The 27,954-nt window shown below is 39.1% G+C and overlaps 1 protein-coding gene across 5 annotated transcripts in view; it reads left to right on the top strand.

The window, feature by feature from the left end:
- Positions 1-26,877, top strand: part of cacna2d1a (calcium channel, voltage-dependent, alpha 2/delta subunit 1a) — a 93,398-nt gene extending 66,521 nt beyond the window's left edge. The window contains exons 11-41 of one of the 5 annotated variants that reach the window (XM_020599510.1): positions 2,852-3,010; positions 3,465-3,569; positions 3,664-3,742; positions 4,219-4,268; positions 4,399-4,488; positions 5,112-5,174; positions 5,839-5,922; positions 6,028-6,102; positions 6,709-6,780; positions 6,887-6,958; positions 7,053-7,114; positions 7,722-7,798; positions 9,656-9,664; positions 11,182-11,190; positions 11,705-11,765; positions 11,953-12,059; positions 13,698-13,782; positions 13,988-14,050; positions 14,507-14,622; positions 14,772-14,843; positions 15,057-15,124; positions 15,218-15,256; positions 15,349-15,420; positions 18,153-18,302; positions 19,277-19,329; positions 19,779-19,834; positions 21,061-21,187; positions 21,745-21,857; positions 22,515-22,597; positions 23,617-23,705; positions 24,624-24,753. In XM_020599510.1, the coding sequence (XP_020455166.1) occupies positions 2,852-3,010; positions 3,465-3,569; positions 3,664-3,742; positions 4,219-4,268; positions 4,399-4,488; positions 5,112-5,174; positions 5,839-5,922; positions 6,028-6,102; positions 6,709-6,780; positions 6,887-6,958; positions 7,053-7,114; positions 7,722-7,798; positions 9,656-9,664; positions 11,182-11,190; positions 11,705-11,765; positions 11,953-12,059; positions 13,698-13,782; positions 13,988-14,050; positions 14,507-14,622; positions 14,772-14,843; positions 15,057-15,124; positions 15,218-15,256; positions 15,349-15,420; positions 18,153-18,302; positions 19,277-19,329; positions 19,779-19,834; positions 21,061-21,187; positions 21,745-21,857; positions 22,515-22,597; positions 23,617-23,705; positions 24,624-24,660 (2,397 nt within the window). In that variant the 3' untranslated portion in view covers positions 24,661-24,753. Of the gene's footprint in view, positions 1-2,851; positions 3,011-3,464; positions 3,570-3,663; positions 3,743-4,218; positions 4,269-4,398; positions 4,489-5,111; positions 5,175-5,838; positions 5,923-6,027; positions 6,103-6,708; positions 6,781-6,886; positions 6,959-7,052; positions 7,115-7,721; positions 7,799-9,655; positions 9,665-11,181; positions 11,191-11,704; positions 11,766-11,952; positions 12,060-13,697; positions 13,783-13,987; positions 14,051-14,506; positions 14,623-14,771; positions 14,844-15,056; positions 15,125-15,217; positions 15,257-15,348; positions 15,421-18,152; positions 18,303-19,276; positions 19,330-19,778; positions 19,835-21,060; positions 21,188-21,744; positions 21,858-22,514; positions 22,598-23,616; positions 23,706-24,623 lie in introns of all 5 variants that reach the window. The other 4 variants (XM_020599511.1, XM_020599512.1, XM_020599513.1 and 1 more) reach the window with 4 other exon arrangements.
- The last annotated feature ends 1,077 nt before the right edge of the window (positions 26,878-27,954 follow it).

The raw sequence follows: 27,954 nt of genomic DNA, 5'->3' as shown, positions 1-27,954 counted from the left end.
TCTTGCTTTTTGAAACCACATTCTGTGCAATAGTAACCAGAAGTGGGGTGACAGTATTGGACCACCAATCAAAGCTGTGAAATCAACCAAAATCTCTTTTTATATTATCATATAAAGTATTAAAAACAAACTTACTAGAAGAATGACTACTTGTACACACCTCAGCATGATAATATTTACCAAAAAACACAGAAGTGACCTCTGAGAAAAATGTATTTGATTTGCACTTTGAGTTTTTAGTGTGGTTCATGTCCCATTTATTAACATGGAGGCTGTGGGATTTATGACCTACACTGCAACCAGCCACCAGGGGGTGATCACGTCTCAGTGGCTTTACTTCAGGGAGCTCTTAGCCTGTCCACCAGTTTTACAGTCGATGTCTGCACTTGGTATTACTCACATTGTGGGGATCCAAACCTGTTCACACACTCACATTGTGGGGGCTTGGTCATCCTAATGGGGACCAGGGAACCATGTTTCTGAATACATATGTGTATATGCGCTAGAATTGTTTACAGTGCTGTCTGGTGACATGGTGACATGGTGACATGGTGGTGGCAATGACAAATTCAGTTTTCTTCATATACATGAACATAGTACATTCCCACGTACAGTGTGCTCTTCTGCTGAGCTTTTATTACTGTGTCTGCGTGTCTGTGCTATTTAAGATGTAGATTATAAATGAGATAAAGTTCTAGCTCACTATGGTTTATATTAGTGTGTGAGTGTGTGTGTGTGTGTGTGGAGACCTTGTCCTAGGCATATCATTTTTCATGGGCAATTATCAATATTCTCTAAATGTTTAGAAACCAAATAATGAGTCAGTCAATTGATCTAATAATCTGCAGATTCATTCATAATGAAAATAATGACATGCAATCCTTATGTCCATTTATCCATTTTACACAGTTTACTCTGATAAGCTCAAATGAGATTACAGATAGATAGATACATGTTGGGACTTACAATAACCTACAGTAATATTTATTCAGATATTATTGAATGTGTATGCTTTTTTTGTCCATCATACAGTAATCCAATATAGGGTACTGTTAAAAGAAAGTACGGTAGACAAAATATGGAAAACTCACTGTAATACTGTAGCTGTGTAAGAGCAGGGAGCAGGTGGAGTTGACTCATTACTGTCAGTCATCTGCTGGGAGACTGAAGTGGAATTTGACCTTTAAGGGATCTGACACTTGTAGTGAACATCATGTCCAATGTTTTAATAACTGAGAATTTAATTGTTTGAAAGTTTGTTTTTGTGGGTCATTTCATTTGGTGTAAATGATGATTTGCCGTCAGTGACTGAGGCCACAGGTTTAAGGTTCAAACAAGTTTCAGTGTGAATATTTACAACAACTAACCTCAGTCTGAGAAGAGTTAAAATTCCAGCCCTGTTTATTGTTGATATAAGAGCAAATTAATACAGGGTTATCAAACAGTTTGTCAGACTGTTCTCATGTCACAACTAAAAATATCTTGTTATCTGTAAACTGTAAAACTCCCAGTTTAACTTTTTGACCAGTGCATCTTGTGTCTCTCATGCCTTGTGCTACGTTTATTGATATAACTTGTGTGATTGTATAGTGATATAAATGTATTTACTGAAAATTGCAGAACCATGTGTGTGCGCGAGCAGTCATCTGTTCATAGGATGAATGTCTTGGCAGTATTTGTCCTGAAACATCCGCCAACATGTTGACTAGTTGGAAGGGGACACTGCGAAATGCAGCACCCTTTGCAGTTCTAAAAACGTAAACCCAAGTGCACAGAGGAAAAAATAACAGAGATGACATATGGGAGCAAGTTAAGTTGGATTTTGTCCTCACTTGGAGATTCTGGCTTTTATTTCTTTTGTAAATCTCACAGTATACATTTTTCAGCTGACCTCTTTACTCCCCACTTCCCATATGTTGCAATGATCTCTGAAACATTTCTTCTTAAACCAGTAAAAATAATTAGCTGTTACTTTGTGACTGCTATGCCTATACAGTAAGTGATTCCAAGCAGAAGGTGTTAATTGCACATATCAACAGCCTTGCAGGGCTTAGCATATGATGACAAATTGAAAAGTTTGTGTAATATATTGGTGAGTATCTGCAGCTGTTCAAATTTGTATTGTAAGAAATAATAGAATCACCTCTTGTGTGGGTGTGGTGCCGTGTTTTGTGTGTGTGTGTGTGTGTGTGTGTGTGTGTGTGTGTGTGTGTGTGTGTGTGTGTGTGTGTGTGTGTGTGTTTTGAACATGATTATGATTGGAGGAGTTCAGTCAAGGCCAAAACAGATGTTAGGTATTAATGGGCTACGTCCTCTGTAGATGCTGCTGCTGTGTGTGTATGTGTATACAGTATGTCTATAGGTGTGTGCATGGACTGACTGGGTTCCATCTGCTCTTCCTCATTATCTATTCACCAATATTAGTTTGAAGATATATTACATGTAAAGTTGTTTAAATGACTTTTAACTAGTTGTGGTAGTTACTGTCACGATGGCATAATCCTTCCACATCTGTGATGTGTTGTGTTTTTTTAACCTCCTTATGCCACTGTTTTCACATCCCTACCTGCTCTCCTGTCAATCCTTCCTTCTGCTCCTACAGCTCCCTTCGGTCTGTGCAGATTTAATTAAAACTAAATTTATTTCACACATTATTCAAGTATATCTGTTTATTTAAACATTTCAGAGTTTATTTTATTTTATTTCATTTTTCTTAAAATACCTTAAAGTCCATTCTGTATGTTTAAGGGACTCTGCAACGAAGGGAAAACAGGCCACATATTTAAAAAGAAAATATGTGAAAATGCCTTCCCTCCACTTCCCATCATTCCTCCTTCCCTCTCCCCTCCAGTTCAACGAAGACGCCTCCTATGCAGCGTGCTTTCACAACCTGGTGCAGGCCAACGTTCGCAACAAGAGGATTCTAAAAGATGCTGTGCAGAACATCACTGCTAAGGGTATAACCAACTACAAAAGTGGCTTAGAGCTGGCTTTCAAGCAGCTTGCACAGGTAAATTGTCACTGTGAGTTTGGTGAAATGTTTCTGGTATCTGTGTCTGGCAAACATAGGAACGTGTGTGTGGCCAGTGGATGGTAACAGTGAGGATGGTGCACTCTGTTGTATTTAATGATTTTATCCAGCCGTGTGTCTTGAAATATGCAGACCGTCCCAGAGGCTTGATGAAATTCCATGAAATCTGCTTAAAAATTTGATGTAATTTATCTTCATTAAATTTATCATTTCCATCCAATTATCAAAATAAGGATGGGACACAGGACACACTCGCTCTCAAGAGTGTCCTCAGGAAGAGTGAGTATGCATCGACCTCTTCTGGTTCTTTAGGACGTTGCACTTTTTTGTATGAGTGCAAATGTTTTCCCTGCCATCCTCTTAAGCTACAGAAATCCTTGATTTTTTTTCACTTCCCTTGCTTAAACAAAGTTTTTGCCTCTATGTTCCTTAGGTGAATGTGTCGAGGGCTAACTGTAACAAGATTATCATGCTTTTCACTGACGGAGGAGAGGAGAAGGCAGAGGAGATCTTTGAAAAGTACAACCCAAAGCAAGCGGTGGGGCTGTAAACACAGTGTTTGTAGAACAGAATGCAGGAGTCTTAACTTTTCACTGAATTGTTTTTTTTTTTTTGCCTTCTTACCCCCACAGGTTCGCATCTTTACATTTTCAGTAGGTCAACACAACTACGACAAAGGGCCAATACAATGGATGGCCTGCGCTAATAAAGGTGTGAGGTTGTGATAGAGCGCTTGTGACACACATCTGATGTGTATTGTTCTTTTTAAAGATGAAAAGCAAAGTAAAAAAAAAAAAAAAAAATTACCTGCGACCCAAATGTAAACTTTTTTTAATAGCTAACAGGTGTTTGGTAAATTGCCTAATGACCTTGCCTAGACAACTTTGGATTAATTTCATCTATTGTGAATATACCTCTAGTCCTGTTTTTCATTTCTCTAAGTGTTTTAGTCCGCTTTTATTCAAATAAGGGGTGGGTGGGGTCTGATTTTCAGTAAAGTCAAAGTTATATTGTTAGCTTTCAGACAGCATTAGAATTATGGATAAATCTGAATATGGTCTCTTGTTAATTACAGTATGTTTACAATCAAGTATTTTGATCTGGTCATTTGAGCTTGGATATTTCATCTAATTGGACCTTTATATTTTTACAGTTGATTTTATAATAACCCTGTTTTTCTGTCTCAGGCTATTACTATGAGATCCCATCTATAGGTGCCATTAGGTTGAACACTCAGGTAAACACATCTACTTCTCCCTGGCTCACTTCAGCAGTTGTGTCTTGTGCCCTCTTGTGGTTGAATGAGTGATGTGCCGGTTGAAAATTAAAACTGAAGTCATTCTGTAATCCTTCTCTTGTTCTTGCAGGAGTACCTGGATGTTTTGGGCAGGCCTATGGTTAAGGCTGACAAAAAAGCCAAGCAGGTTCAGTGGACCAATGTCTACCTGGACGCTCTGGTATGTTCCGTTCATTATATCTCACTCACATGATTCCACATTTCAAGTTTAACAAAGGCAGAAGGCACTTTGACAGGTTTGTGAAAAGACATTTGCAGATAGTAGTGCTTTGCAAAAATTGTTTAGCAATTTTTCCGTTTTATGTCAGATGCAAAACTTAAGATAAATCCTGTGCAAATGTCCAAACATTTGCCATTATTTTGGTAAACTCAGCTTCAACTCTGCTCCACTACTGTGTGTCAAGTCAAAGAAAAATCTGATTTCAAATAAATTCTGCATGAATACATTTTTTGTGGTGCATAAGCTTCTTTTAGCTGACAGTGAAGATAAGGAACTGGTTTGGTAAACTGAGCCAAATGGTTTGGACCTTGTCATCAATTTACTGATAAGAAATTGTCAGCATTTGTGACTATTGACCTCATCAGCACCAGGAATGTTTCTGCCTTCTGTTACGGAAAGCATCTGATTTCTAGTCTGTAGATGTTGGCCAGTGTTTTACATGTTTATTGACATTTTATTTATTGAAGTGTTCTGTGAATTTATGCTACGGATAATGATTTTGACATGAATGGATTGCTTAAATACCTAATGTATATTCAATATGTTGCATGTTGATTCTCCAGGAGCTTGGCCTGGTGATCACTGGAACTCTACCTGTCTTCAACAAGACCAACACAGGCTCAAAAGTGAGTAAGGATTCTTATGTTGCTCATTTACAAATTTATGTTACTAGCATAGTTATTGTACCTCCTGTCTTTTTTTTTATATTATACATACATAGTCCCAGATAGTTTCTTGATTTATTCACTCCTGACTAAATTTACGGTACGTGTGACACTATGACCCCAAGGGAGAATCTAAGTTTATGGGTTTTGGGACATGCTGTAATGTTTACCAAACCAAAAAATAAACATACAACAAGAACATTCTCAATTACCATCTCATTCTTTTGTTTCTTGTGGCTCTTTGTTATATCCTCTGTTGAATCCGTCAAAGCTCTCCCATGTGCCGCCACTGGAATAGAATCTAGGATGTCATAAAGCAGGAATCAAAAGGATATCAATCCTGCAGATCAGAGGGACATGATCCGGTAGCTAAACGCTTCAACATGAGTTTACATGACTATCTCGAAGGGTTCGGGCTTTCCTTTGCTGTGAGTGAAAACAAGGCTGGAAATGCCTTGTCAGTGAGTCATGGCGGCCTGGAAGGCTTTTGAGACTGAGATTGTCCAGATTTCTGTTGCACTCCACTTCCTTGAAGCGCATGAAGAGACTTGACTCGTCCAGAAAGGGAAACAGGCCTCATAAATGGGTGTTACTGTGACTCTTTCTACCCCTGACTCTTTTTCAGAAAGCTCAGAACCAGCTCATCCTGGGGGTTATGGGTATTGATGTCTCCCTGGAAGACATCAAGAGACTCACCCCTCGGTTTACTGTAAGAGCACACACTACATTAAGAACCAGCTCATTTATACAGTAGATGTCATATTTAGTTGCTGCATTCCTAGATATCTCCCTGTCTATTACCTTTTTCTGGTAGTTTGGACCAAATGGTTACTACTTTGCCATTGACCCCAACGGATATGTGCTGCTCCACCCTAACCTTCAGCCACTGGTAGGCTAACTGGAATCATGAACAGCCAGACATTTCCACTTTCCATAATCTTTTTTTTTTTTTTGCAATTGATGTTAAAACTTCATTTAGGCAAGAAACGCATAAATTCTTGATTGTCAATGATACATTTTAGAGTTATACATAAAGATTTTAGTCTTTTTTAGCCCATAAGTATTTTACATGTTAGAAAATGCATTTTTGCAGAAAGACACCATGACTTTTTAGCATTAAGTTGCTCTTGGTCTGCAGTAGGATCTCTGCTGCAGATGCATTTGTTTAACTTGGCTCACATTTTAGTTCCTTTTTTTTAACAAATAACTCAGTCACAGGGCTCCACGATGATGTTTGTTGGTAGTACTGCATGTTTCTCATTGACCTTTGAGATGCATTGTTTCAAATTACACAGGCACACACTGGTCACAGAAGATTACAATATTCAAACATTAGAGTTTACAAACACCTTAGTCCATATTTATTCCCTCTTCAGAGCTATATATAAATATTAGAATTTATTTTTGAAATGTTTCTTATTTATTTTCATCCTTTGTACTCAAAGCCCATAAATTTTAAATTATATTATGTAATACTGCTTGCATTTTCATGCAGACTGCCAAGTTTCATGAACCTGTAACGCTGGACTTCCTCGATGCAGAGATAGAGAATGAGCTCAAAGTGAAGGTTTGGAAAATAGATTACTCATGATTCCATGTCAGAATCAAACACTGTGATTTTTCAGTTTAGTGTGATTGATTATTCTTTCCCTTTTTTTAAACTTGGTCAACAGTTACGTAGAGAAATGATTGATGCGCTAACAGGGAGTTATACAATGTCTACATTGGTGAAATCCCAAGATGAGGTAATTTTATATTCCATAGTTCTACAATTCATTATAATAATAAATACATTTGCTTATAAGTTGGTATGTACTGATCAAACTGTTGCTTTCGAAGCGCTACATTGACCAGGGTCTGAGAACATATACCTTTGCACCAGTAAAGGGGACAGATTACAGGTAAATATAAAACACATATACAGTATGTGTCATGAAGTGATATTGCTTTTGTAAAGTATTTTTTTCTTTAACCAAACCCATTCCAAAAACATAGGATCTCCTATTTTTTTGCATTTCACTGACACACTTTGCTGAATGTTCATCATAATGGCACAGAATCATTTTAGCTGTCACTGGGGCCAGAGTCAGACTGCAGTCCTAAGTTCAGTACAAAGTCCAGGCAAGTACATGAAACCACAAGGACCCAGTCTTCGCAACTTTCAGTGTGTGTGGAAAAGTCAGCCGTCCGCTGACAAATGCTTAGCAGGACTTACTGAAAGATTTACAGTGGTGCTATGATGCAAGGATGTTTTTTTTTCTCAAAACAAAGCTGTTTTCATTGTGTTTTGCATGTAAAATTATTTGATTGAGCAAGATTATGTGCATGCAGCTACAGTATTGTCTCAGACAACAAAATCCTTACTTTGTTCAGCAATACTGTGAAGCAAAAATTTGGATTTATGGGAGTTATTACAAAAGCTTGTGTAAATTCAGTACAGAAATGCTGTAGACACTGTTATGGTATTTTACCATAAGATTTGTGTGTGCGTTTGTGTCCTGTTGTCAGCCTGGCCCTCGTCCTTCCAGAGTACAGTAGACGTTATATCCGGGCCACAATTGGTGACACAATCACCCAGGCAAAATGTAAGTGCAACCCTAAATTATTTCCGTCTCCTGTGCCATTCTTAATTTTTCCACTCAACATTTGCCTTCCATTCATCCAGACAGTAGACAAATGGTAGAAAAAGACTGCTAATATCCAGTGACGACATCGTTGTCCATGTAAGGCTGAGAAATGCTCAGGTCTGAGCTTATTGTTCCTATCTTCCTATCACTTACAGCACCACACACACAGTATACAGTACATATATCCTGTCCTCTTGTGTCATTTGTGTTGCTGTTTGAAGTTTTTTGTCGTCAGACGGCGGCACAAGTGGCTCCAGTGTTTTCTTTCACACATCCAGTACTCATTCATTCATTTAATGCTAAGTATCTTGCTCTATGCATGTGTGTTTGTGAGTGTGTGTTCATGCTCAGGGCCTATTGAATGGTATACATTAGCTCAGAGGCTCCATATGTGTGGCGCTGTCATGTCTCTTTTGAGCTCTGTCTGTTCCCAGTAGTAAAACATGTCATTGAATCATTGTGTTACTCAAAGGACAGTTTTATAGTCTCTCTCTCTCTCTCCCTCTCTCTCTCTCTCTGTATGTGTGTTCCTGTACTTGCTGCATAGTGTGGACCAAAAAAAGTTGTTGTTTTTTTGGTCTGTTCAGGTTAGAATTAGGATTAGGTTAGTGTTAGGCATTTAGTTCTGATGGTTAAGTATTAGGGCAAGGGGTTAGGGAATGCATTATCAGTCCTCACAACTTAGAGGTACAAGTGTGCACGTGTGTGCGCATTAAATGTAATTTACATGGAGCCATCCCTGGTTAGTCTGTCCCTCTGTCCGTCCGTCTGCACTCTGTAGCCAAAAGAGGGCTTTGTTGTGTATTTTGTGAACGTATAGTTACTTATCGTTCTCCGTGTATTGTCTAAACGTTTTATTTTGCCGACCATTTTTTGCAGCAAATGTGTTTGAAGTTCCTACTTTCCTGCCTTTTTAGGCAGCAATTGCTACACTTCATTGCAGAATGCTGTAAAAATTCAACTGGCAGAGACTTGAAGATTTCTTTTCTAGGTGTTTCATTTTAAGCGGTTGAAAAGTCTTCTTCATGATTCTTACAGCAGCTGAGATGTAGCTGTTGGCTGCAGGAGCTATGTTGTGAAAAATCTTTAGAACATTAAAACGGTTATTGTTTTCCAACTGGCTCTGAAAGTTTTAAATGGTGGAGCATCAATGAACACATGAACAACCACAGTAAATTAACTAAAAGACTAAAGGTAACAAAATATAATATGAATCTCAAGCAAGTGTGAAGTGAATTTCCAAGTGTCGCTTTAATATTAGTTACTTCTGTCTAAAACTCCTTTGAAATATTATATAAAAACAAGTGTAACATATACAATTGTTGCTTTTAGACGTTTAAAATGTGAAGCCATTAGTGTGGTGCTTAAAATATTAAGGTTTTACAAATATGTACAATTGCATTTACATAAAAGTTTACACTACAATTTCTCTGTGCTTTTGTTGTTGTTACCTATCAGGAATCTTACCACAACCATAACCACTACAATGTAACCACAACCAAGTCTAACTTACATTAAATCTAAACCCATCTTTAACTTACTGAACTAAACTCCCACAATGTGGCTGCATAAACTGCTTTTTGTCCAAACATTAGGAATACACACACTTGTCTCACCTAAAATTTTCCAGAGCTCCCTTTGTGTCTTTTATTGCCTGCTTCAACTCTAAGTTGAAGTAAGCAACCTTGTTTCCTTTCCTTCTCTCTTTTCCAATTCCCTTTTTTCCTCTCCTCATCTTTTTTATCCTCCTTCCTCCTCCTGTTCTCCTGCCCTCCTCAACTCCTGACCATCCCCGGTGTGTTGGACCCCCTGCAGCGTTTTTGGGCAAGTATTCCCCTACTGTGCTTTACCTCATAACCCCTGTCTTCTTCTTACTCTCACACTAACGGCAGACTTTGGATGTAATGTCACCTTTAACTTGGTTCATCAAATACTCACTCACAAACACAGAAGAATTTAATTCTCATTATCTGTTTTGCTTCATTTAGCGACTTCTGACAAATAATACCAATTCTGTTACTCTGAATCAAGCTAGCGTCTGTTCTCAGAAGCAGTGCTTCACATGCGATGCACGCCCACACAGCGCGTTGCAGACGGTGTGTGTATGTCTGTGTGTGCATGTATGTATTTAGCCCCCACCTGTTGCAATAGCCCTCAGATGTGGTTTTGGCACTAACCCAGTGTAGCAGAAAGAACAGAGGACAGGACGTTTGCATTATTAAAAGATGAAGCCATAAAGGCAAAATCTGTGAGTCTGCACCCAAAACATGTTGTTGCTTTTCTTTGTTGTCTTTAGTTTTCTCCTTTTGAGTCACTTTGAGTTTTACAAACTTGTTAAATTACTCCTAATGAAAAACAGAACGCGCTAAACACACTAACCTTCATCTATTCTGGTTGTCCTTCTGTACGCGTTGTCTTCGTTTTCATCTTGTTCGTGGGCATAAAATCAAAAGTCTTCGCAAAACATATTTAAGCTCTGTGGTTTATCTGAAACTGAAGCCTGACTTGTCTCTTTTATACTTTTTCAGAGTGAATATAAATGTCAATTTGAAAACATACCTCCCGATTCCCATTGCCATGTGTTAAGTCACTGTGTGTGTGTGTGTGAGATTGATTTATGCTAAAATCCCTTCACGTTTTGAATGGATTGAAGCTGCATGTCTTAGATAGTTTACAGATTCAGCTGTTTGCAGAAAAAGGCGTGCAAGAGTGCAGAGAATATATGCAGTCATCCCGCCCCAGATCTCCCTGCTATCCATCATTGCTAGATACTTTGTTGGATTAGCAAGCGGTGACCAAATATCACAGGAAAACCACATGGGGGCTGCTATTTCCCAATCATGACCACCAATGAGGACAAGGAGTAGCCCATGTCATTGTGAGAAGATTTGCTGTAGAGTGTAATCAGCTGTCGACACATTGTGCTTTGGAGAGTGTCAACGGAAAATTACGGTTATGAACTGTGGTTAATATTACTTATTTTGCTCTGATGTGTAGTATCACTAAAGTAAGTCCACAGATGTGCCACCAAAAGAATGCTAATATTAATGCTAAAGCACATCTAAATCACGACTAAAAATTTCTGACCGCATTTTAAGCCTCTCTTTGTGTTCTCCCTCAGCACTGTCTCCATTTACATCCAAAGGACTAAAACCCTTTGTTCAGAATGCAATATTTCTATTCAGGACTCGTTCTGTGAATAAAATATTGTGTCACCTTTGACCCCTGTGGTTTTACCCTGTCTTTTTTTTGCCTTTCTTTTCCCTCTCGTCTTTACCTCCCTGGGGGATGATTCTCTCGTTCACTCACTTTCTCTCTGCTGGGATTTAATTCCACTCCAGGGGAAAATGGCAAGTATTTTTTCTTTACTTTCATCTCCCTCCTCCTGTTCTTGAGCCTTGTTGGTCTTTTACCCAGCATGTCTGGCCAAGTCTTTGCTGGTCCTTCTTATGTATTTGTACCTAGTTTTTATCTGAACTCTTTACAGTGTTGGATTTCTGTGGAATGTAAAACTGTCCACAAATAATCATTCAGTTAGTCCAGTTAAATATACGCTTTTTATTTTCTATTTTTACTCTGTACCATCCCCTTGCATTTTAAATAAGTTAGGACCTTAAGCTTAAGCGTGAAAGTTTTTTTATTTTTTTCCTTTTTTAAAAAGAAAGATGTGGAACTATTAAAAATGTGAAGCTTTGGCACTAATGTGTTTCTACTCAGCTTGCTATTGGAGAACTGTTAAATATTTAACAGGTGTTAACCTCTGCCCGGTGGAGCACCATCTCATCTGCATATACAGATTGTTTCATTTTAGCATTAATATGTATTTATGAGAGAGAATTCATAATACTTTATACCTTTCACCAGTTTCTGAAAGCCTGCTGGCGGACAAGTTTGATGAATATGGGTATACATTTATTGCTCCGAGGTAAGATGGCAAGCAGTTTATTCATATTACATTTTCAGAACTATCTGAAGCTACTTGTAACTGTGACTCAGTATAGAGACAAATTCCTTTTTCTTCATTTTCTTTTTTCTTCAAATTTCTTTTGTCTTCATTTCTCCATCTTTATTCTTCCATAGTTCATAAGTTTTGTTTTGTTTGTTTCCCACAGGATGTACTGTAAGGACTTAAAGCTTCCTGACAAGAACAAAAATAACACAGAGTTCCTCATGGAGTTCAACAGTTACATTGACAGAAAGACACCAAACGACCCCATGTGTGAGTATCAGAAATATCCTGACATACCCCTTTTCCAACTTACATGCTCTCCGTGCCGTCAACTGTGTGATTTTGCTTGAGTACAAAGCTTTTATGCTGGATTGTACTGTGCTCTGTGACCTTACTCTCACTACAGACTCCTCCAGATTTAGATCTCAAAGAGCAGTTAAGCTTCACAGTGTTTATTATAGTATGTAAATGTGATATGTGCACTGAACATGTAATGGAAGAGCAGCATGCTCACTAATTCGTGTTCCCAGAGGTCTCTTTTTCCAGTGATACTCAGGTCTGGCTGGATGGTTTTGGTGTGCACGACCAGGCACAACTTTGTGTTGTGGAACCACCGTGTTTGTGTTACCCATTTGATGCTAAATCTAAACGTCTGACCGTCACATGCCCGAGTGCACGTGTGAGGCTTGTCTGCTTAGATGTTCGCTCACACACACAATACATTCACCGGTAATATGCCTTTCACACCCACCTATAGCTGCCCCACCTCAACCAATTACTGTGTGTTTGTGAGAAAGAGCAGAACATGTCAAGTGCACGAGCAGAGCAATAAAACCCAAAGCAGGGGCCAATGGACCTTCTCCCCAACATCTGACAGTGCATTAACATCCTTCCCATTTCTTACAAACTCTCATTAATAGGCACCACTCACCTTGTTGACTAAAGCAAAAAGTCCCTATTTATTTATATGAGCTTCTTATAGTATAATTTGATGGTTTGCATTTAGGAACTCACTTCAAACATCTCAACATGATATATCCTATAAAACATATCACCCAACTGAATATATATTCACCATTCACCATTAATAGCTGCTGGTTTAATGCAGTCCATAGGGAGTATAGAGGGAGAGATAGGAGTGTGGCTCATGTGGACTATTGGCAGCTCAAGTATTGTTGCACGCTTTACTTGGTTAAACCACTGCAGTGGCAAAGATGTCGGAGCAGGAATTCTTGGGCTGCCTCCAATAAGGGATTCCTAATGAAAACCACTGCAGAAGGAGGGAAGGTAGGATTGAGGGGGGAGCTAAAGTGTTATGCCAGCTGTTTTCTCTGATGTGTGTGGTGTGTCATAAAGGTTGGAGGAGGTGGTGGGGAGTGTATCGATGTTAATGGACTGAAGCGGGGAGTCGGAGGGTTCAAAGAAGCTGGCACAGCCAACAGAGCATGCGGCTTTTTGCTTGTTTGTCATGCGGTCTTGTTGGATGTCTTGGAAAATAATTTGTTGCACCTGCATCAAACCACCACCTTCACTTTTGCAGCAACAATCGTATTTATTAAATGCATGTTTAATTGCATCCTTTTCTTTGTAAGATTTTATGACGTATGAGGTGTAACTACTTCTTTACTGACATTTTCTTTAAAAAAATAAAGTAATTTCATCTCTCTGTCAGATATTTTATTGCATCAGCTTTGGTCACATTTGTACCTTGGAAATGTTTGTAAGGTTAGAAATATGTCGACCCAATTTGCAATTCATTTTGTTACCTCAAATGTAAATGTTTAAATATTCTGCACTTTTTGCTAGTATCATTTATATTCTATCTTTTGGGGGGGTTACCTTTACTCCCCTCTCTCTCACTCTCTCTCTAACATGTTGAAGTTTAAGTGATACTGTTTTCCTGTTTAGGTAACGTGGAGCTGGTGAACCGATTGCTCCTGGATGCCGGCATCACTTCAGATCTGATCAAAGTTTGGAAAGAAAACAAGTTACAGTAAGTGAAGCATAAAGAATTTGACAGCTTTTTTGTGCTATCAGTTATCTCTTACTCGGTATTTGGTAACGAATGTCCAAGTGGAAAAATTGAATACAGGTGGTTCGAGTATTTCAGCACCACCAGCAAATGTCTAGCAGGTTTTAAGCATATTCCAGATTTGTTTAATGGTGTGTTTTATAGCTTTATCTTCTCTGGTTGTCAGGGAAGGTGTCTTGGCCAGATTTGTTGCCACTGAAGGAGGGATCACACGGGTCTACCCCAAAAGGTACTTGTCAAATGATTGGAGCTGGGGGCTTGATTTAGGAGCACAGGATGGAATAAGTACTATGTTTGGGATTTTCTGATAAAGAATCATGCTGTGGTCTGGTAAGAGAGCTGCAGCTTACACATGAAGTGCTATGTTTTTTTAAGCAGTAGCATAAAACCAGCCCTTCTGAATTTCGAACATTCATCTGTCCATCCATCTTCTACCCCTTGTCAATGTTGGGTCAGTGGGGTTTAGACTATATTCACAAGGGATATATCCAAGTGGAACCATAAGTCCCTTTCAGACATGCACTCGTTTCCATTAATCTGACAACATCTGAACATCTGAGTGAAACAAAATGGTCCTTGGAAATGAGGTTGTGGTTGTAGTGTGTTTTCTCAATTTAAATAAAGGTTTGATAATGGCATAATTTTATAATTGTGTTGTTTTGCTTTTTATCAATGTGTTTGACAGTGCTGGGATGTACTGGACAGAAGAAGCAGAGACGTATGAATCAAGTTTTTATAAACGAAGTTTGGACAATGGTCTGTACATCTTCACTCCAACACCCTACCTCGCTAAGGAGAACGGTAACAGCCACTGTTAAAAATAGATATATATAGACTGTGTATTTATTTATGTATCTATCTATCTATCTATATATATACATACGTGTGTGTACATGTATACTTGTATGTATATATAAATACAGTATGTACATATCCTTTGTCCTTTGCAGCAAGTGACGATTCAGTCCTGGTGAGCAGAGCAGTTGACCTCAATGTTAATGGTGTCATACTTAAACCAGCTGGTAAGGACACACATACTAACACACAAAGAAAGAAGGACATGCCTTTCTTTCTTCTGAAACACTTGCAAGTGCTTATTTAAAGACCGCTACTCATCAAGTGGTCTAGTCCCCTGTGATCATTGTCCACATTTGCATTTTCAAAGTTCAGAGACTAAAGTTGACACAGAGGTCCAACGTGATCTAGGATGTCTGGCTTTTTGTGTTTTCTCCCAGTGGTTGGTGTGAAGTTGGACATCAGTGCCTGGATGGCGAGCTTCATCAACACCACACAGAGGCCGAATGTGAGTAGATTCTACATGCATAACACCTGTATGGACACACATGTGATCCAAACTGTGACTTTCATCATTCTTTCTGCTTTACCTTGTTTTCAGTGCAATGATGAAATCTGTGGCTGTCAGAGAAACGATGAGGTAAGAGGTTCGATTAGTATATTTTCAGATATTATTATAGATAAGAACCATGAGAATGCAACACAAGTATAATTATGTCTTTGTGCTTCCAGTACATAGACTGTGTCATTCTGGATGATGGGGGCTTCATGGTGATGTCCAATCAAGATAAATATATTGATAAGGTGGGCCATTTTACTCTCACTCACAAAAACTACAGCGCAAGCAATGTCAGTGTCTGGTGTTAACCCTTTGAATTCTGTAATAAAGCAGTAACAAATGCTCCTTAAGATGATGATGTAAGTTACAAAGAATGCCTTATCTTAAATTAACCTACAGTAAATTTGTTTTAAGGTTATTGAGAGTATTTCAGAAGAGAGCAGACATGGATGCTCATAATTTTTATCCAAATTTCTTATCATGGATTAATGATCTCTTTACAGCGTATGTGGAAAATGTATAGTTCATAAATGCATATTTTAGGACAATAGAATACTTTTACTCAAGGTTTTCTCACTAGCTTTTTCCAGAGCTTTTAGCCATGTCTCACATTCGTCATCAGCAGACTGAGGTTGCCCAGTTCAGATCACTTTCCAGGCTGAGGGGGGTCAGAACCTTATGTGACCACCTACTATCATAACTCACATGATCACAACTAAGCCATCTCCTACAAACCCCAAACATGAAATGTATGTAAAAGTTCTAAAAAAGAAATAAAAAAGCTAGTAAGTGGACCTTCAGCCAAAGTTATTTTTTGTCAAAGTGTTTTAATTTTTGTGGACTTTGAGTTAAAATAATTTTATTCAAACTATTAAAACTAAACTTTCATGCTGAAAATACTTTTTTGTCCTGTATGACGTACTCACTGACCTAATGGTTCTGATATAGTTTTGATTAATCAACCGTGCACTCTTCCTCTCCCACATGAGATTGTCCTTAAGGGTTCAGCCCTTCTGCAGTACTTCCCCAGCCAAACCTGGTGTGAACGTACAATCAACCCTAATGACCTACGCTCAAAATAAATTAATGGAGCCTCTCAAACACAATTCCACCCAACCTTTCCTATTACTAACCTATACATGCGCAAACACATACTGTACAGCACAGTGCGCAATAGGCACAGTAATTTATCCCCACTCCTGGTTGGCCAGTGCTAAATGCTAAGAGTGGACTCCTGCTGTCATCTGAGTAAATGTTTTTCATGTGGTGCTGGCCCCTTCCTAATCAGGGCTGGGTGTGCGCTGGATAAATCAGTTGCCCTCTGAAGTTTGGCAGCAGCACTAAAACCCAGGGACCTGAGGCCTTGTTTGGAAAAGCCTATGTGCCCTCAATCATATTTCCTACAGGAGCAAAGTTTCTCTCTCTGTAAACTTCTCACTTTCTCTCCCTCTTTACGTCTTTCTCCCTCCAGCTCGTTCCTTTTCTTTCTCCAAACTCCTCAGGGAGTCTGCAGCCAGCGGGGTTGTAACTGTTAATTCATTATTTATGTTACTGCACAGGGAAAGGAGAGGAGGTTACCTTAGTGTCCTTTGGATGTTAGACTAAGGAGGAATGAATATGTGGAAGACAGCTTGTTAGTGTCGACCTTCCAAGGTGCAAGAAAGGGAAAGTTAGCATTTCCTTATGCACTCACATTTTTCAGCACTCACACACATAGTTCAATACTACTAACTGTACATAATTCCTTCCTGAACACACAAGTACCTAAACACTCTCACAGTTGTTTTAGACCTCTGAGATGGCGAGACAAACTACTTCCTGTAAGGAGAAATTTATGGTTACCTGGTGAACTGTGGTAATTAGATTAAAGTGAAGTCCATCCTCCTGGTTGGAGGGTGATTTACTGTTTGTGTGTGCGTCTGTGTATGTGTCCGTAAATTCACTGTCAACATTTACTATACATGTATACCCATTCTTAACTGTTTTATGCATGTTTTTCACATTGATTTAACTGTTTAAACATTTTTTGTGGACCCTGAAATTACTGAAATCACTTCCTCCGTGAAGTTGGCCTTCCCTGGTAGGCTAGTGGTTAAAGTGCAGCGCTTTCACTGCGGTGCGCTGGGTTCGAGTCCAGGTTGTATCAGGAAGGGCATCCGTCATAAAACACGTGCCAAATGTCAACATGCAAGTGGATTCACTGTGGCAACCCCGAAACGGGAAAAATCCGAAAGTGACATTCACTTTCTCCATGAAGTTGTGAGGTCACACTCCAGTAGTCTGCTGTTCTATCATAATAGAAGAAGGATTGGTGTACATAAAGATTAGATCTGTGTAGGGATCCTTGTATGTATTGGACTGAAAGAATTAGACATATACAGTGCAGCAGTAAGTTTCTACTTCCATTGTGTGTGGGTGGGTCAGCTTGTAAAAGCGTAGTGAGAGTTTGGAGTACATGAAACTGCTTGTGAGCATTTTTGCAGATGGAAACTGAAGGCTGAGGTGCCTTTGGCCATCTTTGAAATTTCATCTTAAAGAAATAGTTCAACATTTTGATAAACTCTTATTCGCTGTCTTTCGTGGTGTCTGTACAGTAACTATGAAACTATAGCCAGTAGCAGGTCAGCTTAGCTTAGCATAAGGATTGTTAACAGGGGGAAACAGTTTGCCTGACTCCCTTCAATGAGACATGATTCACATTCCTAAGTTGATTTGTGTGTCACTTTAAAGCACAGCAACTCTGGAAATATTGGAATACTGCAACCTAATTCATTTCTGCCTATGGCCCCCGTAGAAGCTTAATACAGGCACATGTCCCATTTTTATAGCGTTATATTGTTTAAGCCTCGATTCCAGTTTAGCTTCTTGTTTCTGCTTTTTAAAATTGATGTTCTGAATGTGACATTTGCTTGACCCATGCTACAAAGGTATAAAACATTGTTTTACATTTTCACTTCCTTCTTCCTCCTAACATTAGATTGGAACTTTCTTCGGTGTTATCGACCCCGTCCTCATGAGAAAGCTGCAGGACTCCCTGTTCACCTTTAAGAAGACCTATGATTACCAGTCACTCTGTGATCCCAAGAAAGAGAGCAAGGCGGCTGCAGGCCTGCGATCTGTCTACGTGGTGAGTTACATAAGACAGAAACCACACACATACACTTAGGCACCAACATGTGCACACCCATACTTAAGTGTTCACACAGTTCGATATCCGTGATCGCATGGGCAGATGCACATCCAGCCATTTTTTCGCTTTACATTTTACACATGCAGCATGGTCACACTACGTACACACAAACCATCACCCACCAGGGAACCATAAGTCTGAGAAGTGAAGCAGAGGATATGGTGAAAGCGTTAGAGTGGGAGTTGCAGTAACAGTAACAGGATTAGGTGGTCTAACACACCAAGCGATGTCAAAAGGGGCACTGTATTTCATCACTTACAAAACATATAAATTAGAGTGAACTGATGCAAAATGTTCACAAACATGGCACGGATACTGAAGAAGTTCCTGTGGCGCTCAGTAGCAATTCAGATGGAAAATATTCCCATCATTTATTGACTTTTTAAACCGCGTCACTTCCCAAGCTGGACATAAACGTGTACGACACATTGGAGTGACCAAGGTGAGATGAAAGATGCCTTCTGATCAAAGACACTGTCAACAGCCAGTGATGCCTCTGACACGGTTAATTAAGACTCCTTGATGATTCAACAACTGAGGAGAAAGGATACAACACTGATTCACCAAAACAAGGCCCTCGCATGCTAAGCTTAATCGAAGCAGCATGTCTGGCCTTTTATTCAAACAGTGTGCTACTTTGTTTCCTCACTGGCTTTTTGTTTACATATTTATTCTTGCATCTGTTGAGGAGGATTGTGTTCTAATTTCTTCTGAGAGGGAAGTAAATAAATCCCTAGCTGAACCTCTTGGTCTCTGTACCTGGAACAAAACTGAACTGTCTGCAGATATTGTAAACATGAGTAGGATGTTCAGATTGGCTCAACCAGCTTAAAATGATTTGTTCAATGATTCATTTGAGCTATTTTTTGTCCTTTTCTGATATTCATTCTCATTTTGTTTGTCCCTCTCAGCCCACCATTGCAGATATTTTGAATTTAGGATGGTGGGTGACAGCTGCGGCCTGGTGGGTAATTTTTGGAACCTTTTTTAGCATGGTTGCTATTAGTGTCATCCCATTTTTATAATGATCAGTGACAATATTATACTGAAAAAAAGAAAAAATATATAAATTCTGAACTTCAGATCTTAATGAAAAGCACTCAAGGTTGTGTTACTGCAAAATGTACATATAGCATCTGTTTAGTAGTTGAATTGTTCCCAATTCCAGAAAATCTTGTCTTGATTTATTGTTAAAAGCTTGTTTTACAATATGTCCAATAAAATTAGACTTTTTGGGCTCACAGACAATATGGCCATATTCATTTTTTATTAAATAGTTTTGCGCTTTAGGTTACCAGCATGTTATGGTTACATTTTGATTCATGTTTGTATTTAAGCAGATGCTTTATTATAGATAATGTTTCAATAAATCCAGTCTTTTTTTTTATCCTTGGTGTGTGTTTTTGCACTTAGGTCAATGCTGCAACAGTTACTGGTCAGCATCACCTTTCCCAGTTTCCTGGATGCAGGTGAGTTCTCATCAGTTTAATGCAGAGAAAAGAATCACGCTTTGAGGTTTTTTGCGACATTGACCCTTACCTTTGAAATGAAATGGTAATAATTACTCAGTTTAGGGGTTTTTTGTTAGTCTTAAAAGGTACTGAACACAGTGGGTACATCTCATGCCTCTTATAAGATTATTCAAACATCCCAGACGTTGTTCTGGTCGACCGAGGATGTAGGATGTTCCAAGTCTCTTATATCGGCTTTGAGGACCGAGGTGTGAGGATCGAGGACACATGAGACCATCCTTCGTGGAGGTTTTTTGTGAACTGATATGCCCCTTTATCAGAAATCAGTTGATGATTGGGTGATTCAGATGAAGGATCTGAGAAAAGGATGTCCAAGGTTGTTAATAACATGTTTCCTCGAGTTCTCTCTCCCCACGTTTTCCTCATGTTTTCCTCGCATCTTACATGAGTGGGATTAAGATACAAGGAGAAGATGCAAGCGAGGGAAATGGTGATGGTTATAAGAGACTTGAGATGTACCCAGTGTTTGCACACTGTTTGTTTATCTTGAAATTTTGTTGCAACACTTACCACATGACAAGAATATGCACTGTAGTAACAATATTGTTTATGGGAACAATCGTTAACAGGATTTGATGTGTGTAAAATGTTGCACATACTGTATGAGCCAGAATGTGCAGTTATGGTGTTTGTGTGTGGTATTTGGTGTGACTATAAATGTGTTATTAGAAAATCCAGATTGCCTCAATATCCCAAGCAAATTGACAGGTCTCTCTGCGTTTATAGTTCCTGTATATACATCATGTGATGACAGTGATACCTGTTAAAGGGTCTTTTCACCCAAATGATCTCAAAATTTGGACAAATATTCAAACCAACACCACCTGCATGGCAAAATATTACCAAGAATAAGTGAGAAATTTCAGTCAAATGACCCTTTAATGCATGAGGGTGGAGGAACAAGTCATTAAGTGCCAGACTCTGTGTGTTCATGCGTTTGTTCATTAGCTCCTTATTTTGTTGGTTACATTGTCTTAGTCCATTGCACTTCTTTGAAGTTTTCAGTGGCTAGGGGTTTTACAATGATGGCCAAAAATCAATGACTGCTGCTTTAAGTTAATATACAGTAATTTTGCTCAAGCCAGTTATTTACTGGCCAAAACACCTAGCAGAAACATATCCTTTAATGTTCTTTATTGTCTGAGTGCTGTGTCCTTCTACAGCTGATATGGATGATGAAGTGCCAGATGCCATGCTTAAAGAAGTCTGCATCACGGAGCAAACTCAGTTCTACTTTATGAACAACAACCTGTCTGTCAAAGGCTCTGTCGACTGTGAAAACTGCTCCAGGTAAAAGCTTCAAACCAGGCACTTTACCAGCCATACACACTCCCAGTGTATAGGTCCAAACACCTTCCCTGACCTACTGTGGTGTTTGTGCATCCATGAGACACAAATGAAGTCCCCAGAGGTGGCTGTAAAACTTCACATGCCATGAAGGTGAAGTCAAGTCACTAGTATGGACCAGCGCCTCGATATGTTCGTGTTTGTGACTGTGCACACGTGTGTGTGTGTGTGTGTGTGTGTGTGTGTTAACATACAGTACATCATTTTAAGGCCCTGTGCCAGCTATTGGAGTGCCTGCTCCCATGCAGTTTGGGGTTGTGTTAAAGATTAAGTTATTTCTAGAGTGTTGCTTTGTCATTTTAAAGGAGGAATAATTACTCTCTCCTTTAGCAGCTTCATAGTGCAAAAGATATTATAGCACATTGCTATCTGGTTAAATATTCAATTTCCTGCATCTCTTGTGAGCATGTTTCAGTGAAATGTTATCTTCATCTTTCCTGGACTCAAGCCGATGTGTCAACAACTGCTCTCGTGTCTCCTGTGCGTCTGCTCTTCTCTAGGCTCTTCCATGCTGAAAAGCTGCCCAAGACAAACCTGGTCTTTATCATTGCTGATGCAAAACTCACCTGCTCGTCCTGTGACGCCAAGGAGTTGAAACAGGAAGAGGAGCCGTGTATCCTTCAACCTAACACTGCTACCATCGAGCAGAGAACGTGTATTCCATTTAGTGCACACATGTTTAAAAGGTTTGTGTTTAGGACTAGATAATACTGATTCTGACTATGACAACAACACAACAGAATGTTCTTTCTTTAAGCTATGTAAAACAATTTTTCTCTCATCCGTAATTCTCACCACTCATTATTCCATTCCATTTGCATCTCCTAAATCCTACTGCCATAATAATGACTGAGCATTTCCGCACTAAGTGACATTTAAAATTGGGCCCAGAGTTCAGATGTGTCTGCACTTGGTTTCTCTGTGCGTCTGTATGGCAGATGCTAGCGTGGGGTAAGTCTGCATCATAGCTTTATAAGCAAATCTGTGATGTTCACTCAAATACACAGGGCTGTGCTCAATTATACATTAAGCCTCTTGGAAAACACAATGCTCGAAAATGACTACCACATCACTGAGGTATTGAGCAACGTGCTCAAACTCCTAAAAGAGTCCTATAGTCCTTCCACAGTTAAAGTGGATCCACCTGATTTGGACTAATGTAATATATCCCAGTGATTTTTCCATAGTAATCAAAATGTTATATATGTTGCTGCTATAACTAATGCAGGTTCACACTGAAACTGTCATGTTCCTGACTTTACTCATCCAGCTGATGGTCCTGATCCCTGTGAAATGGCTCAGAGTCCTCGATACAGGAAAGGGCCTGGAACCTGTTTTGATAACAATGAACATGTAAGTTGCTATCATCAAATCTGGACTGCTTTTAGAAGAGAAGGATGTGAACTGAACAAATGAGTTGCTAATGGTACTACATGTGTCTTACTGCCAAACTGCTAAACAGTGACACCACTGCTGTTTTATTAGTCTCGTAAGAATTAAAGACATTTGCTGAAACCCAGCCTGAAATCACAAAAGACTTTCAAATTAAAGTATGTGCTCCAAGGTTACTACTTTTGGTTTCTCTGCTAAAATCATTCATTTGATAGCTTCATTCAGTCTGGTTAACTTTTAGCTCTACCAGAATTGTTAGAATCATCTGTAAATGTGGGTCTGACCATTTATTTTGAATACCCAGAGGTAAGGCATCATGTTACTGGTATTATGAGGTCTCTTACTAATCTAAAGTCTCAGTTTCACAGATTAATGGAAGATTTTCCCTGTGACTCCGATGTATGTAATACATCACAAGCTGGGGCTAAATAAAATCTACATTAGCTGATTCCTTTGGCCACTTCATGAGCAGCGCAAAGTTGAAACCCTAACACCGACATATTTTTGACAGCTAACTACTTATACATCCACACAAGGAGCAACATGAGCATTAACTTGGAGTACATAGTGCATGTCTTTTCTCTTTGTAGATTTCCCACGCAAAGACAAACGGTTATTTCTCGACTTGTGAAGCCAAACAAACATTTTTTCTGAGCAATACAGAATGTCTGTGTGTGAAACCTCTGTGCTTGAATGATCTGTTTGTATTCAATCTAAGGTCCTTTTTCAGAGTCGGGGTTTGTCAGTCTTATGAATGAACTCTTCTGCCTGCACTGTCTTGCTTGCTCACATATACACACAAACACCCACATACTCTTTTCTCAGAATTAAATGTCTTTTACTACTATTCCTCTACTTAAACTAATATTTCTGCCTTTTCTGTTCATATTTGCTTCTTGCTAACACTGGATCTTTTGCTGCATGATTCTCTTTCTCTGTTTTCTCTCTTTCCTGCTCTGTGATTGGCTGTTCATGGTTAGGATGAGGCCATGTGCCGAAGGAGCGCAGGCTCCCCATTGGTTTCCTCTCTGCTCATGTTACTGCTGCCACTGTTCATGTGCTGTCTCGGGTCAGTCCCATAACACCAGCTGTTTCTCTCTCATTGACACTGTATCGTGATCTTGTATGCAGTCTAACAGTCTTTGGTTTTTAACTCTTGCGCTCTTTTGCCTGATGTTAGTTTTCCACACCTCATATTTTTACACCTCTGTTTGTTCTACTACTTCATGCCTTTCTCCAGTCTTCCTACCCTTATCCTTCTTGCACGTCAATCTCTTATGACCTTTCGTTCTCCCACCATCTGTCTTCACCTCCCCCAACTTACCTCCCTGCCTCTTTCTCTCAAGCCAACATTTTCTGTCTCACCTGACTTTGAACTTCAAGCCACACTCTTTGTATCTTTCCCATCTATCATTATTCGTCTCAGGCAACAAACTCGAGTCAGACTCTAGTGTCTGTCTCTGCTGACATCTGATTACTGTTGCAGCCAGGCTCTAGCTAAAACAGACTGCTCAAAGACATTCTTTTCCCTTTACCTCTTCAGATGCTAAGCACACAGAGCGTATCATATCATTCCAGGTTTATCATACACAATGGCTCAGTGTTTAAGTATAAAAAAGTCAATCTGAAGATTTTTTTATGTCTTCTGACCTATTGTTTGATCCTAGCAAGGTTCCAGTTGACCATTTGCTAAGCCTCATCTCCTCCCAGTTATTGCCAGTAGCTTGCTACACCTGTCAAGCTTTCTGGTCTCAAAGTCTTTTAGTTTTGTTAATAGTGGCAGATTGGCACAAAATCACTAGAAATTGTTGAAAAGATTCCTTGAGGTAGGCAAAAGGCCACAGCTGGAAAGATAAGTCACTAGCTCTAGCTAGCTAACTAAACATCTGGGGTAGGGTTTTAACAAACAGACAGCTAAAAAGTGTGAGTTTTTTTGTGCTGGTTTAAATAATAACTTCACTTTTTTTTACTCCTTGCTCGGTACCAGGAGGAGGACCCTGACTGTGGTGGGACGTCCAGTTTGAGGCCTTCAGTTTGGCTAATGGTGGCCCTCCAGCTGGTGTTGCTCTGGGTACTGACTGGCTGCAGACACCAGGCCATCCCATCATGACCCTTATATTACTTTGATCACACCCTCTGATTCACTCCCTCTATATGTCCAACATGGCAACCAACATACAACGTTGCCACCAAAATGATGAGCACCTGATGAAAAGTGCTTGTAACCAAGAAACAAAAACCCGTGAGCCCCACATTCTGCCAGGCCCTTCATGTGATTCCTTGATTTTCAGGGGTTTCTCAACATGATGTCATCAGATGCAAGGGCAAAAGTGACAAAAAACTCGCCTATTAGAAGATATCAGTTTGAACACAAAGAAAGACCTTGACCTACAGCTCCTTCATCCCTTCATTTGTCCCCACTAACTGAAATTAGAGGAATCCAGAGATTAATTTTGATTGGCGACTTGAAAACGTTCTCTCACTTGATGCTAGATTGGACAGCTTTATAGTATCAGAGGGATTGAAATCATGATTGGGGGCTAGCATTTTATTGATGAGCAGTTTTACTCACCGTTGCCAGAAACAGCACTTTTCTTTACAAGCATAAAATATATTTTGAATCTATTTGCAGTGGCTAGTTACTAGTTATTTATTGTTTTACAAATGAGAATTTCACTAAGATTACAGTAAGCGATGCCAAATTGTTATATCACAAGCTTTTGCCCTACATTTGCCTTAGTTAGGTTGCTGATAATAGTGTTGTCTCAGTCTGATGTTTAGATAGCTCCACCCAGAACATCTCCTCTGAGGGCATCACCTTCACTTTCTTCTCAGTGTTCTTTCATGTAGATATTGTATTTGCAGTGTGGAAATCATGTTCACTGTTATGTTTATGCACAAAAAACAACCTTCAACTGCCACAGAGCACCTGCTTTTATGGATTTTAACTTTGTACTTGATCATACATCAACCCAGATTAGATGTGGTACAGTAGATGTATCTGGATTTCCTGCCTTGGTGTTGGATGCTCCAGTGAAAACTTTGTTACCATAATGCGCATGAACCAATCAGGACAAGCCTGGCTGGTGTCCTTTTGTGTTCATTAGACTAAATCTCTAGTGCCATGTGGACTGTGTGACTTGGACAAACCCTTTAGCTTTGTAGACTGTGGCTACTGGAAGGAAAGAAGTGTACTATTTATTTATTTTAATATTTATTGGCTATCTGAGGTTTCAGGGCAGCCTGCTACCAGTAGTTTTAGTGCCACGACTAAAGAAAATAAATGAACGGGATATGAGAATTTATACTTGACATTTTGGTCAGCAAAAAAAAAACAAAAACAAAAAAAAAACAGTATATTTGTATTCACTGCTGCCACTTTTCAAATTAAATGACTACTATCTCCTCTGCAATTCAAAGTGCAGCTGATGTTTACAGTTTGATCTTCTGAATTAAGAAGAGCATCTGTTTCTGTGTAGTGGTAAAACTCCCTCTTACTTTGTGTGTGTGTGTGTGTGTGTGTGTGTGTGTGTGTGCCATGATACTGTATCACCAAGTGGAATTCACTTTAGAAAAGCCATTAGTTAGTATTTATGATCCTCTCAATTACTGTGTTCCATTTTCTCCAATATAAGTTCATCTTTTTTCATGTTGTTGTTTTTTGCATTAGTTAAAACCAAACCTAAGCAAGAAAATTTGCAGATGATTTTACTTTAGATGATTTTTGTGAAAAAGTGTCATCAGGCAGAACAGTTAATTAGTTATTTATTTTTTAAAATTGCACTTTTTCGCCCAAATCACTGCTGCATAGCAAAATAAATCTGCCAAATAACAAATTTCACAGGACTAAAACTGGACTGCTAAAGCAACTAACTGCCGTGGTATTACAAATTATATCAGCAAGTGAAAAAGCAATTTTATTAATTTTACAGTGAACTTATAACTACATCCTGAAGATGCAATATGTGATAAATAACATGCTGTGTTTTTGTGGATAATTTATGCTTTTAAGGATTAGAATAAGTTAATGCAGTTCGGCAGGAAACAATTAATCAGGCAGAAAACTTTAAACTGACAATCACGGAACTGAAGGTTTCACACGTCTGCCAAAACAGAAACCCTTACATTACAACTGTTTAGTGAAATCAGATGATTGAAGGTTTTATTGCCTAATCACATGCTCCAAATCATCAAATATCTTTTCAGTTCACTGTTAAACATAAAAACTCAACCATTCAAAACATCAACAGATCAAGTAATTTGGGAATTTGGGGGACACTATATTCATCACTAAAGCAAAACCAGGGAGTGCATCTTATCGTGCAAAGAGTATACTCTATAAACACTGACACATGTTTGCAGGAAACTATTTAATTCTGTGGGAAGGTGAAAACCACATGATTAAGCTGTGTGTACCACATTATAATCAGAATCATCTTTATTGGCCAGTATGTTGACCACACAAGGCATCTGACTCCGGTACTACTACTAGTACTGCTGCTAAACATTTGTCTCTCACCTTCTTTGGAATTCTTTTAGCTAAACACCTGCTATTCCATCACACTGATAGTGTCATTTTTAAGAATTTGCATTCCTCCAAGTCAAATCAAGGAATGTTAATTTGTCTGTGATATTTTGCTGCAAAACTCCACCACCGCCATCATCATCGGTGACTTTCCAATTGACTGACTTTCCTGAGGTGCAATTTTTACCCTCAACTTTCTCCTCCATCTTTAGCTACAACCTAACATCTAAAATAGTGTGGTGAAGCTAACAATGGTATTTATGCTCCTTTTATAATTACTAATACTCAAGAATATCAAGTGCCATATAGGACTCTCTTATTCTCTTATGGAGAAACCTATTATCATAATACAACATTTATGCAAGATTAAGGCAAGATGTAGTTCCCTGTGATGCATGGTAATGGCTGACAGTTTGTTTAAAAAACATATCCAGTGTGCTCCTGCTTTCGTGTGTAATGTTGGGACGCATAATATTCTGAGTGTCAGGCTTATGTTCATGATATGACAAGGTATGAAAAGCTATTACTGCCTTTCTCTTGGGGAGACAGCATTTGGCTCCACCCTGGATTAAGTCGACTGGGAAAAGGAGACCTGCTTGGCCAGTGTGACATTTGAGTGCAACATTCCCTCTGTCTGTCTGATTAGTTCACTCTGATTAAAGAACCGTGCCAGTGATTTAGCAGGTTTTAGGCAATTAACTGCAAATCATTAATACTTTACAGTACTGCTGATTGTTTTATCAAACAATGCTGAAGTGTAGCTGCTAACATTAGCATGTTACCATTGTCATTG

Source organism: Monopterus albus, unplaced genomic scaffold, assembly GCF_001952655.1.
Source record: "Monopterus albus unplaced genomic scaffold, M_albus_1.0 scaffold41.1, whole genome shotgun sequence".
Taxonomy (NCBI): domain Eukaryota; kingdom Metazoa; phylum Chordata; class Actinopteri; order Synbranchiformes; family Synbranchidae; genus Monopterus; species Monopterus albus.
The sequence above is the reverse complement of the archived record's forward strand: the minus strand, read 5'-3'. Positions and strand labels throughout refer to the sequence as shown.